This window comes from Rhineura floridana, chromosome 3 (genome assembly GCF_030035675.1).
Source record: "Rhineura floridana isolate rRhiFlo1 chromosome 3, rRhiFlo1.hap2, whole genome shotgun sequence".
Lineage (NCBI taxonomy): Eukaryota > Metazoa > Chordata > Lepidosauria > Squamata > Rhineuridae > Rhineura > Rhineura floridana.
The window spans coordinates 9,622,858-9,641,734 of NC_084482.1; the positions used below are offsets into that span (position 1 = coordinate 9,622,858).

General features: G+C 41.4%; 2 protein-coding genes across 6 annotated transcripts in view; both read right to left on the reverse strand.

Annotated features, from left to right (window-relative positions):
- Positions 1-1,741: 1,741 nt before the first annotated feature.
- LOC133379309 (cold-inducible RNA-binding protein-like) lies at positions 1,742-12,134 on the reverse strand. Its single transcript, XM_061614325.1, has 7 exons — positions 12,003-12,134; positions 9,264-9,378; positions 5,883-5,989; positions 4,909-5,002; positions 4,738-4,816; positions 3,025-3,088; positions 1,742-2,426 (listed from the first exon to the last, which is right to left on the reverse strand). Exons 2-6 carry the CDS (start codon positions 9,364-9,366, stop codon positions 3,025-3,027), a joined length of 447 nt encoding a protein of 148 aa, XP_061470309.1. The 5' UTR covers positions 9,367-9,378; positions 12,003-12,134; the 3' UTR covers positions 1,742-2,426.
- Positions 12,135-18,036: 5,902 nt separating this feature from the next.
- The window catches only part of LOC133379310 (RNA-binding protein 3-like), a 158,988-nt gene continuing 158,147 nt past the window's right edge, over positions 18,037-18,877 (reverse strand). For all 5 annotated transcript variants that reach the window (XM_061614329.1, XM_061614327.1, XM_061614330.1 and 2 more), the window contains exon 7: positions 18,037-18,670. The gene's annotated coding sequence lies outside the window, so the exon portion shown is untranslated. The remainder of the gene's footprint in view (positions 18,671-18,877) is intronic.

An 18,877-nucleotide genomic window follows, 5' to 3' on the forward strand; every position in this document is an offset into this window, starting at 1 on the left:
TCCATATTTCTATCCACGAGAAGCCAAGACTAAAGTGGATTCTCAGATTTCTAATGACAGTGGGGTTACCATTGCCATCAAAAGACCAACAAGGTGTCACACACACCAACCCTAGCTTTCTTGACAGTACTGTTGCTTTGGGAATGGTTTTCCTGTATTTTCTGATTCACAAATACTTCATTAGAAATGTACACCAAACACATACCACAACCATCGGATTTTTGGCTTCATGGAGTTGCTCTCTTTCCTCACTTATGGAGTGAAGGAAGCCTGTTTCTTGTGGTCAGAAAGCTCAGACTCCCTCAAAGATGCAAAGGTGGTGGTGGGCGTGTCTACTAAAACCAGAGTTCATATTTTGAAATCACTGGTAATGTTAAAATTGCTCTTGATTTTTAACATTTTAGTGTGTATTTCTATTGTTTTTTAAACTGTATGGAAACTATCCTGGAATAAGTGTTTATGAAGGGCATAGCTAAAAGACTACATACCCACTTGAACCAATCTCAAAACAGTATCCATCTAAGGAACCTGGCTTATGGTAGCCACAGGAAAGTCTGAAGCAGTAAAAACAAGCAGAAGGCACTACCCCAAGCACCTCCAAGATCAGCACGTGCTCAGCCAGCAGCAGTACTCTTCCAGCAGGAAAGGACAGGACACAAAAGCCACAGCAAGAATCCCTTCTAAGGAAGTATTGGTTGTTCTGAAGCCCATGTTTTTCCTCACACAAGTTCCCTGAGATTTATCACAAAATGAGCCTTACTGTAAATGTGACAAAAAGTAGGTTGGCTTTAATCTTGTGGGTCTATGCAGAGGGGTGTGTTCCTTTTTGCCCTCCCACAATGTTAGGACTCTGTGCAGAACACAGCTGAATTCTGCATCTAGTACAAACCCTGCAAATTCACTAAATTTGCATAGGCTTATTTTTAATCATGCAATGAGTATTTACTACATTGCATAACTCAGTATACTTACTAAGCACAGGGAAGGGAAAGGTGTGCAAAGCACTGAAATCCTGAGCACACAACTACTGCACCAACTTCTGAGATTTTATCAGTTACCCTCCCCACACACACTCTCAAGCGTATTTTATGCTTAATGATAAAGGCTAAAACTTGCTTCCCCCAACTTGTAAAAATTTAAATCTGGTATTTTCCGGAAGCTAAATAGAACACCTTACATAATTTGGTGGAAGGTGTAGGGGCATCTGTGCTCCAGTATGATCATGGCACACATATAACTGCCCCCCCCCCAATACATTAGCTCAGTCGTTTCCACACATTGCTTTGAGCAATGCTTTAGCTTGCTGGGTCCCTCAGTGAGAGATTAGCATTGGCAGACAACCTGCTTGCCCACTGCCACTGAATTCTCGTTTGTTCCGCCAAAAAAGGATGCTAGCTATATCCATGGATGCACTCAGTTCAGGCTCAACAGGTCAGTCTGGTATCCTACATGAGCACCTCAAAACACCTCTACAGCAGAGGTTCTATGGCATGCAAGTCAATATGGAAGGAATCACTCCCCACCCCCTTAACCCAGGTACAAAATTTGAAAGTCACAATATAAAAAGCATCCAAATACAAATGTTTGTGGTTTCAGCCCACCAAACTAGGCACTGCAATCCCTCAGTGTCTCCTCTCCAAGATTTCTGTTTAATGAATACCCATGCAGCGGCTTAAAAGGTGTGCCATATATTGTGGCTTTAGACTGGGCATAGTTGAAGTGTTAAAACGTCAAGAACAAATTTCATTTTCAGAAGGGCATTTAATAGGCTTCGTGAAGCCAAAGAACTGAATACAGGAATTCCTTAACCACTTTTAGTACAATATCGAGTTACATGTGTGTCTTCCAGTTTAAAAAAAAAATAAACAAACGGTTTTTCAAGAACAACTTGCAAGTTCCGCAAGCTTCAGTTCTAGGTACATCATACAGTATAAATTCTGATTTCTGAAGATCAAACACACGAGTCTCCCTTTATAATCAAGGGGGGTTGCCTTCCACCATACCCCTTCCTCGCTACACCATAGGACTTTTACAAAACTACAAGGTATTAATGCATTTATAAAAACAAGGAGGATCTTCACACCTTGCTCAGACTCTGGGGAATTATAGGTGAAGTATAGGTCAGAGCCCCCATCTTGGCTTGTTAAAAGAAATCCAGGCGTGGGGGGAAAGCAATAAAAGTATGTATTCAAAAATGCTTAAACACACCTGTAAAAAAAAAAAAGGCAAATTAAAATGTTCTCCTCCAAAAAGCTTTAACAGGCCATCCTGTAGCAAAAGCTGTTGGGCTGCTTGTGATAAGACTACAAAAAAGGGCAAATACAGGTAGAGAATTAAACAAGATTCAGCGAAGCTCCAAAAATCTTTATAAATACGGCCATTGGAAGGACGATCTTGATTCAGGAAGGATTTATGCTCGGTGCAAGCTGAGGACAAGAAGCAGGTACAAATCATAAAGTACACTGAAGAACATTGGTACATTAAACTAAACTAGTCTCCCTCCTCCCCAGGCCAGGGCAGACTCTTTGCTGCCTTGGAAACGATGCTGTCAACCGACCTCACGAGAGAGGGTGTGTGCACGCGGGAAGCTGAGCTTCCTGTTTTTTATTCTTCTTTTAGGACATTATCTGCCAATGAGTGGGTATTTGCATGCCCTCTTTTTATTTTTAAAAAGCAAGGCCCTATTAGGAATGCTGTGGTTTAATTTCCACAAACTTACAGTTTGGAGAAAGTTTCCATGAGTAAAAGGCCGTAGTCATGATTGTTATAGGCTGGCCCAACAGTGTCCCTTCAAAAAACAAGTTTGTGGATGGGTTTAACTCCCATTTTTATTTTTTGCTTTACTCCAGCAACAGGCCTATTCTCCACACACTTTCATGCCAGACTGTTGATGAGGAAAGGAGTTCTGCTGGCAATCTTAGGAGTAAGAAGTTAAAGAACTAAGTACTATCTTTTAGCAGCTACCATCTATCAGGAGCAGATGGTGCTTAAACCCACTGGGGCCTTTTAAAAGCATACCCTTACCTAGTTATCATAGTTGTCTCTGTAGGAGCTCCCAGAGTAACGGTCTCCATAGCCTCCCTGATTCCTGGAGGAAGCAGTACAGAAGAAAATATAGGTCACTGTTGAATTCCAGTTAGATTCTATACGCTAGGTGAGATCCAATGTGGTGTGAACAGACATCCATTCATGCAATGGGGACTCTTCTGTTCTCTCCCCCGCCCCCAAATAGGCTCTGGAGAGTTGGAGGGCCCTTTTGGGGATACACAGGAGGCTGAAGAGAAACCAGAAGTCCCACTGCACATGTGGATTTCCTTTGTGCAGACAACCATAATCAAATGTCACCTATTACACAAAAATTAGAAATAGAGCCTTTACATGCAAGACAGAATTGCTCACTGATCCTCTAGAAACTTCATCATTACTTGTTTTAAATGCCATATATAAGCCAGTCATGAAGAGAAAGACTGGTTTGGATTAGGTTAGACACACAAACTAGGATCCATTCCTAGCTACACTAGTTTTCAACAGTTCATTCCATTACTGCATCTAATAAAAGCAGCTGTAGGAATGCAAAACTGCAACTACTTCCCTGCTTCTTGGAGACTGTCATTAATGTTGTGCATGCTATATAGATCTTCAAATCAGCGTTTATTAATTGGAGTGAGGGAACAAAGTTCACTAGACTCACTGGATTCTAAGGCATCTTTGTACATCACAGTAAAAGCTCTAAGAATGAAAACCTTAAAAATGTTTTTTGCTGATAATTGTTACAACATGCAAGGAACTTGCATTGTAAATGAGCCAAAATATACGTAACAAACAATTACATACATTCCAGTTTACACTATTTTAGATGGCATTTTGGATAGAGAGCTATCAAGCCTGCTTTCTGCAAAGCACCATGTACACAGACGGTGCTATATAGGTAATAACAGATGCAGCCTGGCATCATAAAATGACAAGCTCACAGTACTGACCTAGGACAGGAGCGGGGAACCTATGCCCCCTCCCAATATTAATGTACTGCAACTCCCATTTTCACTGACAACTGGCCATGCTGGCTGGGGCTCAAGAGAGCTGGGAGTTCACTAATATTAGGAAGGCATCACATTGGCTACCCTGCCTTAAGGGCATCAAGAAGCAAGTTTGGAAACAGAATTCCAACCACCATACCCCACCAAAAAGGATAAGCCAATTACAATACACAAAGGATCCAGGGTATATAGCTGCACTGCAATTTGATACTCAAACAACAACTGTCCCTTAGGTAAGTCTTAGTGGCAGACCTATACCCACTATGCGGTTATTTCGAAATACAACACAGGGGTGGTAGAATGTGCCTTTCTTTCTGCATGACAGCCTGTTAATACAAGACCACACAATACATGCAGCTTCCATATCATAGAAGCACACAGCTAGCTCAGTCTGTCTTCTAGTGTTAAAAAAGCCAAGAGCACGTTAGTAGCTCTCCCTTGCTACCCCCAGCTGAAATTCAACATAGAACTCCAAGGATGGAGAAAGGATGGCAATGTGTTTAAAATTAACAGTTCAAAAGATCCCCTAAACTCTGTTATTCTGAAGCAGAACACAAAGTATCATGGATTTCAACATCAATTTTTTAGATATCATGATTTGCTGGTGGCAGCAATCAAATGCCTCCTATGTGCGGGTTCAATGTTTGCAGAAAGATGTCACTTTTCTGTAAGGATCACAATGCTCTTCTGCTGAGCTTACCTGCTGCCATAATAGTCTCTAGATCCACCATAGCCACCGCTTCTGTTGTCATAACGGCCGCCTCCATATCCTCCACCTCCTGCAGAAAAGCCACAAATACTTAGCAAGTCTGATTGCTCCTATGCAACTGAGCAGTTAGCACCAAAGGGCACATGCCACAGGAAAGCTCACCTCTAGAGAATCCACGTCCACGCCCTCTGCCTCCAGAAGAGCCACGGGAGGATTTTCCAGCCTGGTCCACTCTGATTTGACGCCCATCCACAGACTTGGGAGAAGAAAGAGAGGGAAAGTCAGTGCCAGAGCTTTAAACTCAGATGATGCTACTCTTCCAACCTTCTACCAAGGAAGCAGGAGTAAAATATAATCAAAGCTGTAATTATGGCCCATATGAGGTTGTATGCATGGGTGTTTTTGTTCTTTTGTTTTGTTGGCGTGGTGATATGTTTTTATTGTATTAACTATTTACCAAAATATCTGTATGCTGTATTAATGGCCCATAAGTAAAACTCCAATAAATATCAATACATTAAAAAAAATTGCTTTGAACTCTCTAGATTCTCTATCACTAGGGAAGCAAGACAAATTCTTCTTCTACTGAATGCTACACATACCCAGAGAATAAATGCAACCAGGAAACAATTGTCCAACTTTTGTCTTTTTTGCAAGATTTAATCTTGCTTGCTGCAGTTGCATTATCTACCTGCCCCACAATTACACATCTACCTGTGAGTGGCTTGGGGGAAACAGCCTCATGGGCCAGATGAGGAGGCCTGGTGGGCCAATTGTGACCCACTAGCCTGAGGTTCCACTCTGGTTTAGAACACAGAATCATACAGTAGAGTTGGAAGGGACCTATAAGGCCATCGAGTCCAACTCCATCAGAAAGCCATTCTTACTGAGGGTGACTTCAGCAACCTAGGAGCTGTAGTTCAGGACTAATGGCTGCTTGGTGCTCACTGTGAACTACCAATGGTGCAGCAACACCCACAAAGGGAGAGTAGATAGTTGTGAGACTTTGAAGTATGAGCATAATGGATGATCAGATATCATGACCCTCCATATTCTAGGACATTGTAAAAGGAAAAACTGGATGGAATAAAGCATGATGGCGAACAATCTCTCTAAGCAACACATAAGGTGGTCACCTCTCCATTCATGGCCCTCATCGCATCCTTGGCATCCTCAGGACGGCAATAGGTAATAAAACCAAAACCCCTGGACCGCTGAGTCTCTCTGTCTTTCACCACAACCACTGGAGAAGGGTAAAAAGGCATAACATTAGATCTCAAAATATCTTCATGTCTCTATTAAGTACAGGTGATAGTCACACACATGCATCCTGGAAACAAGGCCAAACAATTATTGTTCCATCCTGAGGAATAAGAAAGACCCTGTTTAATTACTGGAACAAACAAGATGTTTCTAACACACATGGCTATAATATTAACCAACCACTCAATGAGAAGAGAGGTTGCTTCCAGGAAGGCGCAAAGACCTACAATATATGGAAGTATAATTATGTTCCAGTTTTAAACATGTAGATGCCTTTGTATCTTTGGAATACAACCACCAGTTTGAAAGAAGAGAGATGCAGCCATCTCTCACCGGCTATGATTCTTCAGTTCAAATGTACCCTGTACACTGCCACTCTCCACCACATTTTTGCTTGCTAAAAATAACCAAGATCAGATCCCACCTTGGTTGATTCTTATACACCCATAGCGTTGAATTCAGATTATAAAAATTTTACTGCACTTTTAGCAAATTGATTAAAACCAGTAATTACAAAATTAACTCACTCTGATCAGTCAGGCTTCATGCCACGGCAACAAATTACAAATCCAATTAGAAGGATTTTAAATGTAATTAATTGGTGGAAGTCCCACACGCATCTGTTAACCTTTTTATCTCTGGATGTATGTAACTTAGGAGACAATTTTTTAAAATGTTTTAAGGCAAATACATACCCCAAATAGAGCAGTAGTTAGAATAAAAACAACAGACTCTCCCCAAATTGATTTATGTCATGGAAAAAACAGGGCTGCTCTTCTTGTTATGGAACCTTTGGCCCAACATTTAATGGAGATACAGGTGGAGTCTGGATGGGTAACAATAACCATTTACTAAATCTTTAGGTGGATGAATAGTGCTGATCATCATATCAGGAATGAGTTGGAACTGTTTGCAAAAGTCTTGGAATTGAGAGCGAATTTAGAAAAGTTGGAAGCAAGGTGCTTTCATTTGGCTCCGACCCTGCAAAAACAATTCTCGGCTGCCCTGGGCATTCGTTTATGCCCCAGGCAGGTGGGATACTTAGGAGATCAAATTCATAGGAACATAAATTGTTCACAGCTAATTATGGTCCCATGTGGAAGGTGATTCTATCCAATTTGAATAAATGGAAAAATTACAACTCTCCCAGTCAGCCCTGTATAGTGGGCATGTACCCTCATTTATGGTCGTGTGAAAAACTGCAACTTTTCTGGGGACTGAGTTTTAATGAAATCCAGATTATGTCACAGATACTGATAGAATCTCCACAACCGGCAATTCTCAACTTTTTCACGGATGAAAATCTTGATCTTAACTGATTTTTCTCAAACTGGGGGGAGGTAACGAGTGGGGTACCATAGGGCTCTTGTCATGGGCTGAGTGCTCTTCAACATTTTTATTGATTTGGATGAGGAGGTGCAGGGAATGCTTATCAAATATGCAGATGATACAAAATTAGGACAAACAGCTAATACCCTGGAAGACAGAAACAAAATTCAAAAGGATCTTGATAGGCTGGAGCACTGGGCTGAAAACAGAATGACATTTAACAGGGATCAGAGCAAAGTTCTACACCTAGGAAAAAGAAACCAAATGCAGTTATAAGATGGGGGATACCTGGCTCAGCAATACTACATGCAAGAAGGATCTTGGATTTGTTGTTGATCACAAGCTGAATATGAGCTAATAATGCAATGTGGCTGTTTAAAGACTCTTTCAATGAATGTTTTAATTCACTGTATCTGGGTATTGCTGAGGTGAGGAGGTAGGGGTTTGGGGGTGGTTGTTTCATATAAGATATTGCATATTTTTATTTTTGTTTTATTTGTTAAAATTGATTAAAAAACCAAGACCATTTTGGATCAAACCAAGATTAAGATTCAATGCAGACATCATGCCAAAACAGAGAGAGGAGGCTTGCATCACTAAGCAATTGGAGAAGCAGGCTGACTTCAAGATTTCCTCACCATACTAACATTAAAGATGAGCCACAGTTGGAAGAGAGAGCTGAGAGGAGATGGTGAGAAAGCAGAAGGATGGACAGCTATCTTGAATATTTGTAGAACTTTTTTAGGGAGGAATGGGGAGAAGTGGCATGTGTTTGGTGGGGACAAGGTGGCGTGGGGATTAAAGTGAGCCATGGGGCTCAATGGTGTGCTTTGAATTTCTAGTTAATTAGATTCACAGTAAATCAAATAAAATGAACAAGCCATAGTGCCTTGCTAAACTGCGTTATCAATCCTAACTGGCTATACATGTTTCAATAAAATTTGGAAAAGCAGGCCGTATACCATGCATTGTTAATATACCCTATATTCCCAGGAGTATCACTTCAGAACAGACAGGATACATATCAAGTGCTCTCTCAAGCTAATTAACGGGGCACCCCGTGTGTTCAAAATGAGTATGTCTCAGATGGCTAGACATTCATCACCACACACTCACTTTGCATGTGCAGAAAAACTTTTTACATAAATAAGCATGCAAACTCCACCTGCAATCTGAAGCAGTACAATCCAGCAACTGATGCATCATGCAAGGTTGTTGATAATATGCTAGAGCTTCTGCACATGAATGCAGGGGTGAAGAACCTCCTGTCTGCAAGCCAAATATGATCCTCAAGGCCTCTGAAACCCTTGTGACTTTTCTAGGCTACACCCCTCACTAGTCCCACTCTGCACTCTTCCAGTGCTATTGCTTGGCTCCAACGCGTCCGCAAACCGTGAAAGCACCTCCTGATTGTCTAGACAGAGGATGGAGACTTGTGCGTAGTTTTAGAAACCTCTGGCTTCTGTGTGTAGACTGAATGTAGACTACTGTACAAAAGTAAAAATAACACCCATTTTTCTGCACTTTTAAAGGAGTAGCATCCACCACTGACATGCCGCCCTTGGAAGGCTGCCTATAAGGGAATGTGACCCATCAGCTGAAATTCCCCACTCCTAAATTAAGGAATGTCCAATGAACACAATGGTTGTCACATTGCACAATAACAAAAGGCTTTCCGGATTCTATTCCAGGTCCCTTTCATCCAAGGAATTATTATGCCCTGGATGCAAGATGTGACAAGCCCTTTAAGGTGTCTGGCATAGCATAGTTGATAAGAGTTCTGTCTAGCATAATACATGCAAATGTGTGTAGTAGCAAACCCCAATGCTCAACCAATTGGTTTCTTGATGCTGAAGTGTTAATAGAGAAGATTCACAACTCCTGCAATGCCTCAGAATAAAAGCAGGTTTGAAACTTTTCCTCACCTTCTGCAATGTCTCCATAGGGGGAGAATAACTGCTCCAGATTCTGCTCATTGGTATCAAAACTGAGCCCTCCAATGAAGAGTTTTCCTTCATCTGATGCCATTGTTCAAGTGATCTGTAGGCAAGAAATTTGTTTAGATCTTGCAAGTATAAGCATGGGCACAAGGACAAAAGATTACAGGCTACAGTAGTGGTTTACAAGTAGGTACGCATGAACAACTCTTAATAGCCTATTTTCATTTTCCTGTAAAATAGAGGATTAACACATGATAATTATTCCTCCTATTTCAGAAAAACATCCAAGCCTTACACTCTTTTGTAGCTGTTTCTTTCCTTCTGTCCCATTACGCCACATTAATTTTCATTAAATCAATGAATAATCCGGTACAAAGCCAGGCTTGTTTTTAATGGATCATCTGGTCACCAATGATGACTACAGATTGCCCCAAATGATCAAGGCCAAACCTTCACTTTGTAGCTTTTCTTCAGTAGGTATCTGCTCTTAAGGAGGATTATTCCCTGTGCTCTGGTGGCTTCCAGTACCCATACATTCTCACTTTCATGCCTGGAGCTTTGTTTTACTATCTGTGTTTCCCACCTAATTTGAGACCCATACTTATCTATGCTAGTTGAGTACTGTAAACTTATGTTTACTTTCCCCTGCTTGCCCTGAGGGCAGAGATGCGGAATCTGGAAAATTAGTTGTTTTGTTCTATTTGCAGCTATTTACTTCTTTGGAAGCAAGAGACTGAAAAATCAATGACCTTTATTTCCAGGCTTCCTGTAACTATGCATACTTACTCAGAAGTGAGGGTGCATAGAACTGCAACCTAACTGTAATCCTGTACACACTTGGCTGGGAATAAGTATCACTAAAAACATGGGATTACTCTCAGACAAGCATGCAAGAAATAAGGCTACACACGTGTCAGGGGGTTTTTTGGGGGGGGAGATGCAGGAGCAAAGGGAAATTTTAAAAAGTTACTCAAGGCAGGAGTGTTATCTTTTCCATTCTCATTCTTTTGCTGCTTCTTTTCTTAACACCAGATAAGCTATTCTTAAGCCATTATTTTAATGTTATGAGCTTTTAGACTTAAAAAGTTTTTTAAATCCACATGAGTGCATAATGTTATGCACTCACAACTCTTGTGAATTTCCAAGCCTGGGAAGAAATGGAAGTATTGTTGTTTTCAGTGGATCTTACCTGCAGATAAATGTGCAAAGAAATGCAGGCTAATGGCATAAAATCCTTAGCCTAGGTAGCCACCTTCTATGTTATAGGGCTGTCTTAAATAAACGGTTAATTTTGCTGCCCAGTTACACGCTTCTTTGTGTTAAACACAGCACAGAGATAGAAGATTCTTGCTCCCCCACTGGACTGCCTATCCCTCCCTACCATGAGCCAGACCTTGAAGAGACCCTGAGAAGAATTTGCTTCTCAATTTTCTCCAAAGCTTGTTTCAGAAAACTGAGAGGTTTGGTCTATCTATGTGCGTTGTCCTTCTCTGATCTGAAAAGCCGGACTGGTTGTTCTTAAGCTACTTGCATCCTACTAGGGAACCTGCTTTCTGCATAATCTGTAATGGAAGTACATTAGGGTGGACACACTTTGAACCGGGGTTTAAGACAGCCTTTTTTGTACAGAGATAGAATTGCTGCTATAGCTTACATACTACTCTTCTGGCTTCAAACATCATGCTCATATATCATGATGAAGCCCTCCCCAAATGCTAAGTACATGGTTTTCTATGTTACAGGGGGGAAACCAGATCTTAATTAATTTTCTTGAATTAAGTCTTCACACATCACCAGTGGGGCTTACTTTCAAGAAAGCCACGTGTAAGATTACAGAGATTCTAAGATAATTTTATGACGGTATTGGCTCACCCTGTGCCACATAACTAGGATACAGTGGTAAATAGTTTTGGTAACATGAGGTTGAGGACCTGGGATTGCTTTTACTTATCAGATGAGCATAGTAACAGCTTACTTCTCCCCAGTGCTTCAACAGTTTGAACACATGGGCTCTTAATTCATCATCATAAAGGAACAGACTATATTCTTTATGTCCTACGTAAAGCCCTAACTGCGGGAGAAAACGTTGCTATAGCCTCTGACGGATTACCAAGGCAGGCGGGGAAAAGAGAAGGAGCTTCCATTCTCTACCCCAACAAGTTCTCCCTCCCTCCTCCCCGGTAAAATGGCCGCGAACACGTGGTCTGAACAGAATGCGGGAAGGCGAGCACAGCGCGTCTCACGTTCTACAGAGGGAAACACTAGTGGGCATGCTCAAAGCAAGCCCCGTAGCTATCCCGCGCTCGGAGAATAGTCTTTGCGCAAGCGCGGTAAAATAAGAACTCCGCCTCTCCCGCACCCGCATTACGTCCACTGCCGCAGCGTACCACGATCACGCCGTTCAGCTAACATTTTCCATCCCTCACGTCAACTTTATCTCTCACAGGTTCTGTCTAGTAACACGCACCATCTATTACAAGGGAGACAGTGAGAATGGGGTTTCAAATAAAGCGCATGCGCAGAGGGGCCCACTCATTCTTTACGGACAACTGCAGCCGCCATTTTGTGTAGCGTCTCTCCCTTCTCTCCTTCCTATCCCCCCCTTCCATAAAGAGAAGCCTTTCTCTCAAGTATCCTCTTCCCCCTTCCTTCCATACTCAATACAGCATCCCTTCTACAGTTCTCATGCAACGGTATAAGCGCTTCCTCAGCAAAAACACTCACCCTAACCGGTCTCTGAGCGGGAGATGGGAGAAGAGCCGTTAGCCACTGAGGTAAGAGGGTATCGCGATGGCGGCGAGAGAGAGAGAGAGAGAACCAAGCGAGGAGAATGAAAGCGAGGCTGCGGTTAAGCCACGCCTACCACGCGGTTCCGGAGCAAGGGTTGGCTGGAGGCAGGAGGGGCGCGGCTAAATCACAATGGCTGCCACGCCCATCTCCCCTCAGAGGCGCGCCGAAGTGGGGGCCACTTGCGTCTCTCCACAGTTCCCTAGTAATCTTCATAGTCTTCTCTTCTTTCACCCAGAATGCAACCTTTCTTTCCCCACCCCCCCCCGGCTACTTAGTTCTATTCAAAAATAACCGACAAAAGGCGCAATCCTATGGACGTTCACCTGAGTAAATCCTATAGAACTCCCTAGGACTTTTTCAAACGTGCGTAGAAGTAGGCCTATGCGTTTTATCAGTGGGTATAGAAGAAGGGGATAGGGGAATGGTCAGACCAGAGGAGATTCCCCAGATTCCACGGCTCCGTTTAGAATCCCTCCAGTGTGGGAATAAGCCTTCAGACCCCTTCGCTATTTTTTCTTCTTATGGGGCACACATTCCTGGAATTTCGTATACAGAAAAACAACTATCCTAAGAAAATAAAAACGGCTGGAAGCCAGGTTCGACCCATGCTATATGACCTAATAAGGTAGCCATCTCACAGCGTGCTCTCCGTGTTATAGACAAGACGTTCCAAGATGGGGAAGAGGGTTTAAATTATGATGTAGTAGTAGTAATCATGATTACTTAAGAATGAAAAAGAATTTCGCTGTTCACATGTATAGCAGCCCCTACTAAGACTTATGCTCATCATTCCCAGATAAGCTTTTTAAGAAATACAGTCTACACAATGGCACCTGTTGTAAAAAAAAAAGCACACAAGCTTTTGTGTTACACATAACTCACCAGGAAGAAAAAATAAGCTTATACACATCCTACTTTAAAGGTCTAATTGCATCAAGAGAAGCAGCTGTGAAAATCACTGAATTAAAAAGTTTCTTAAAAATATATTTTTAAGTCTATGTACAGAAATGGAAACAACTGGCAACTATTTTATCAATACCCTCAATGCATGGATTAAATAGGATCTGCTCATAAGGAATCGGAAGCCATGATCAGACCTCAAGTCATTAATGGTTTGGATTTACCCTTGGAAAGGCCTATCACAGCACTCACTGCATGTGCAAATGAAATCCACTGCATACTGCTGTTTCAGACACTAAATCTGTGCAGGCATTTACACATTATGAATGGAGAACACAGGAAAAAGGAATGCAGTTATTACAACAGGCAAGAAAATGGATTGACAACTTGCTAGTTATCCTGACTGCCCTTTCTTCGGTGAAGAAAATGGATGCATTGATTAATCAAGAGTGGATGAACATCCAGTACTCCCAGAGCAATTTTGAGTTTTTTCCATGAAATGTAATCACATTGCCAAATTCCATGAAGTCAGATTTCAAAACAGACGATATGTACAGTGAAGAAAGTAATACTTAAGGCTGAACTGTGATACACCAAAGTGCTTGAAGTGATGAGCTGTAACTGCAACTCCCTTCCAACCAAGTTCCTAACAATGATTTAGCTGTTTCTCACATTTTACTTATGAACTATGAACAGAACCTATCAGAGTCAGACCTTATCACCCGCCTCAAGTTAGATTTTATATGCTTACATATTGTATGCCTATGTTGTATGTTGCCCAGAGTGGCTGGACAGCCAGCCAGATGGGAGACTAATAAATTCAATAAATAAATAAACAAGTAGTTATGAACAGAACCTATGCTTGTCGCTTTATCACTAGCCTGCTACAGCATTTTCTGGGATATTGGGACCAATGAGAAGTTGAGTCTAGTTATCCCCAAAGCAAAAGGACTGATGGAGAAATTAGTTACTCACCAAAATGCTTTGAGGCAATTGCAGGGAGCTTACAGAGAAAAGTGTAAACAATTTTGATTCACATCTCCAATGGGTGATGTCTGCACAAGGCAAGTCTGAGAACAGTGCCACAGGGGTAGGGATTCTGATTTTTGGGTTCTACCATTGGTAGCTACAGGTACAGGGGAAAGAGTGCTTATTGCAAAAGGGCAATTGCTTTGGTTGACAAGCATATTCTCCAGGGCACTTATACCTATATACCAATGAAATAATTTTATTTACAAGTGATTGGAGCTAATGTGATTAGTAAGAAATTCAGAAGTAGAAAATCAAGCATGTAGCTAGCTAGTGTAACTTGCATGGGGGTGCTTATAGCCTACTGAGCTCGTTTTTTTACCACTTCAGAGTAAAATAAGACTTCAGCATCTCTTAAGAATAAATAATAAATAAAAAATAGTAAGTCTGGCACTTTATTAATATCTTAATATTGAAGTTATACAATGACAGGAAGCAAAGTCTGCCAAAAGCTTTGTATTTAGAACTCATTAGGTCCAGTTTGTAAGCCTACCCTATGTATGTGCAAGGAGATGGAACAGAGTCAGAGTCCTACTTTGATGTTAACTAGCAGCCTACCTTGTTTCATTGAAGGCTCTTTTACAATTTCTGATCAAACCTTTTTGATTCCAGACAGAATTGCTCCTATCTTGGAATCCTATCTTTCACAAGGTTGTGGATATGTTAAGATGGTACTATGATGATAAAAGCAAGCTGAATACAACACGAAGCCGGTGATTGTTTCATTTATATATTTTATTAGAAGCCATACCATAACACCTTAGGAGTCAAAAGTGCAAGAGTGCATGCAGAATAGTTTTTTAAAAGCTGGTTACAATTTTATATCACTGTTATGGTTTTATATACAATATATACATTATATATGCAGAATTCTTCCAATATTAACAGGCATCTTAATCCAAGTACTGTACAAACTGACCCCCAAAACACACCACCACATATATCTAGGACAGGCTTCCAGTGTACTAAACGTTTCAGAAACTGCTGGACGATAGGAGTAAGTTCACCTTTGGACACTTTCTACTTTTCATCTGAATAACTGGATCAAACCATGACCATGGTTAGCCAGCCTGCTTCCTAATAAGGACTTGTATTCTAGTAGTATTGCATGCACAACCTATGACAGTCTTCTTGCTCTGCTGTGCTGCCACCTGACTGAAGTCAATCCAGTAGTGCCACCAACCTAACGTGGAATGCAAGGAACAAAGTTAGCATACTGAACAAAGTCATTGGTTAAGTGCAAGGCAGTTAGTATGCTATTACTATTGTTTGTGCCAGGGCCTCTTTTTAAAAAAATCAACCACAGACTTAAATACTAAGTTTGCTTCTCCTGCTCCCTTTAGCTACATCTATTGTATACAGAAGGGAGTAGAAAAAGAGGAAGGCCAAGCAAGAGATGCATCGATTCCATAAAGGAAGCCACAGACCTGAACTTACAAGATCTGAACAGGGTGGTTCATGACAGATGCTACTGGACATCGCTGATTCATAGGGTCGCCACAAGTCGTAATTGGCCTGAAGGCACATAACAAGAACATTGCAGACAAATTTTAAAAACAAACCTGTCTGGATGGCTGAACTGGGGTCTCCGCAAGAGGCATCTTCCTCTTATCCACTTATATATTCCATAAACAATAGTCGTCCTGCAAAAAAGGAGTTGCTGGTCACTTGTTATATAGGCTGCCTTAGATTTGAAACAGCTGGATGTGAGCATTGCAGGGTAAGTTTCTAGTTTTGGGCAAATAAACTGATGCCTACATTATTAAACCTGAGAGAAACTGTATGCTGTTGTTTCTGTGACATCCAAAATTAGGAGTGTTACTGCACCAGAGGTTATCATGTACAAGACATGGATATTACTTATCATTAAGTGCTGTTGGGAACAAGTGACCCTGGTTATTCACTGCCCTACACAAACAATGAGGCACTGAACAGCTTAGTTATGCTGTGCTTGTGACCAATGAAATGAAGTAACAGTTCACTAGTAATATGCTCCTGTCCCCTTCCACTTGAGGTTATCTTCCATTTAGTTTTGCATGAGCCAAAGCTAATTTGTACTACAGCTGCAAATTAGATGGCATATTACAAGGCCATCTGTATTGAGAATCACAGGGTGTTTTAAAAATAAGACGTAATATAGTTACCTTGATGGAGGAGAAACATTTTGCTTCAGAGCATGGGTTCAGGATCCCAAGAGAAGCAGTCCTGTTCCATTCAATTACTTTTTTGGAAGACAGTGTGGCCAAAGCTTATTCTTTCAGGATAGATTAGCCACCATCATCTCTTCTAACCTGCCAAAAACAAGTCAGTATCATTTAACACAAGTTCACTCAAATCTTGTTGTATTTAGAGGTTTAACAGGGTACTCCAGGCCTAGGTGATGCTGTTCACCTAGTCCTCAGGAGATTCCCCAAGTTAATTATGTTCAGATTTTCTCCCAGATTTAGATCCTTGTCCAAAAGCCACCATATCACTAAGAAATGGAAAGTGGGAATAGAAGCCTCCCACACCCAAACCATGCTGCACTTGGAAGTATTCCCAAGTTAACAGTCAAAGGTCTACAAAAGGCACAATTACAAGATATTGGACAAAACAGCAAAGAGGTAGCTGGATGAATCCATGTATTGTTTAGCCAACTGCCTTCCCCCTTGTTTTTTAAAGCAGAATCTCAAGTCGCAAGAGCCAGGCAGGCCCTCCCACCCCAGATAAAAAAGCAGATTCAGTCCAACTTCTCCTGGGGTCTGAGGAGACCCCAGACTTGCCCAGTAACTTTGTCAAAAAAACAAGAATCAGTGATTTGTTGTAGCCACAAGAATGGAGCTCTGCGGGAGGGAAGATGCAGACATGAGCAAAAGAGTTACCTCGAAATACAGGACTATTTCCACAAATGAACTAGCCAAGAGCAGCTTTCGTCTCACATGGATCGCACTGAAGGAGGCACAACACACTTCGGGGTCTCCAAGGACACTGGCTTCCACACGCTAGCAGAGAATTCTCACAGTGTAAGAACAGGACAGAGCTAACTACAGGTAGGCCCGTCTAGGCACCAACATCAGTTCAGCCTTAACCCTGAACAGAGCCTCAAGGCCCCCCAATTTCAAGAGCTTCCTTCTCCACCTGACAATGCTGAATTTTTCCAATCCAGTTAGGACACATTATCCTTTTAGCATTTGTACAGTCCTTCCTAGATCTTCCTCTCTACCAACAGCAATACTAAAGTGTATTACAATTGTAGCAAGGAGTATCACTCTTTCAAGGTTATCACTGGACTTATTTGAATGTTTTAAAAGTTGAAGCATCACAAGTCTAGTGTTACCATACAGCAAAAAATGTTTTACCACACTTGTTTTGGCTTGGCACCTCATGTCTTGCTCCCTCTGTAGTACCGACACCCAAACCAGAAATAGTGATTTGCCTTCGATAATCAAGGCTCAGTTAAGTAACTCACTATTTGAAAACCAAGCTAGAAAGCCCGAGATTGCCAGGTAACACGGTTTTGAAGAACTCCACTGATATCCATGTTTGCAATACAAAACTCCAGAGCTATTTCACCACCACCACCAGTCCCTTGGCTGTGAATTGTTTCAGCCACTACCAGCCGATTCATTTCCCCAGGATAGCACTGCATTGTAGACACTGGCACATCTCTCAACATTCTTGGGAATCGGAAGAGTTGGTTGATGCTGATTAGGGTCATAGTATCCATTTAGAAGCCAAGAGTCATTCTGATACAAAATTATTCAGCTACAACATGACTATCAAGATGCTTCTAGTTATAGCTTAAGTTATGCTAGATATCCCTTAGCCAGTTTAAGGAGCAAGCAGATGTTTCAACTAGGTATCTGCCCCATGTTGCAGGTTTCCTACTGTTTCCACTATTTCACACCAACTTTTTAAATATTAGTGTATATCAAACCCATTACTTGGGCACCAACCCCGGGCTTTACCTAGGTGAGGCCCAAAATGCTTTTGCTTCCTTATCACTAAGCTATTCCAAGTTGTGCGGTGCAATGTGATGTCAAACGTCAAGAGCAGAGAATTGTTTCAGATGGGATTTTAATGGGCTTCGTAAAGCCAAGAACTCAGTACAGGAACTTCCTTATCCACTTCAAATACAATTTCAATTGAATTATGCATGTTTCTTCCAGTAAAAAAAGGACAATATAAACAAACATTTTCAAGAACCTCTCAAAGTGTTCAATCTGATTTCTGGGCTTACTTTACAGTAAAATAGCTTTTTACTATGACCAGCGTGAATCATTTAACTCTTTTTAGTAATACTAAGGTGGTTTGCCTTTGTCGCTCTCTTGCTATGCTAAGAGTTGAACTCTTAAGTGCATTGCACTATTCCAAAAAAAGTTTGCTCAGCTTCCAGCTGTTTAAAGTTGTAGGGCCCCATGTGTCAAGTTAAAAGAAACCTTGGATTGAGAAAGCAAGACAAATAAAACCGATTTCAAAAATGCTTAAAAACCACTCTTGAAAAAACCAACTCTTGAGCAAAGTCTAAACAGGCCATCTTGCAGAGGAAGCTTTCGGGTGCATGTGACAAAAGCTATATAGGGGAAGATACAAGTAGGTAACTAAACAAGATTCAGCGAAGCTCCAAAAATCTTTATAAATACGGCCATTGGAAGGACGATCTTGATTCAGGAAGGATTTTTACTCGGTGTGAGCTGAGGACAAGAAGCAGGTACAATCATAAAGGCACAGGCATATGGACAAGTTGCAGCAATTCACCACTCCTAGACTTTTTTAGATTAGTGATGCTAGGAATCTCAGGCCCTCCCCCATTTAGCACTCCGACAACTTTGCAATCTGAAGTTAAAAAGAGTTCTTTAAGATCCAACATGCATTTAAGTTATTTACCAGTAACGTGAATT

Coding starts and splice junctions, on each gene's coding strand:
- LOC133379309 (XM_061614325.1), bottom strand. CDS start 9,366: ATGGCATCAGATGAAGGAAAACTCTTCATTGGAGGGCTCAGTTTTGAT. Junction 5,990..9,263: donor CTATGGAGACATTGCAGAAG/GTGAGGAAAAGT, acceptor ACCCTTCTCCAG/TGGTTGTGGTGAAAGACAGA. Junction 3,089..4,737: donor AGAGACTATTATGGCAGCAG/GTAAGCTCAGCA, acceptor TGCTTCCTCCAG/GAATCAGGGAGGCTATGGAG.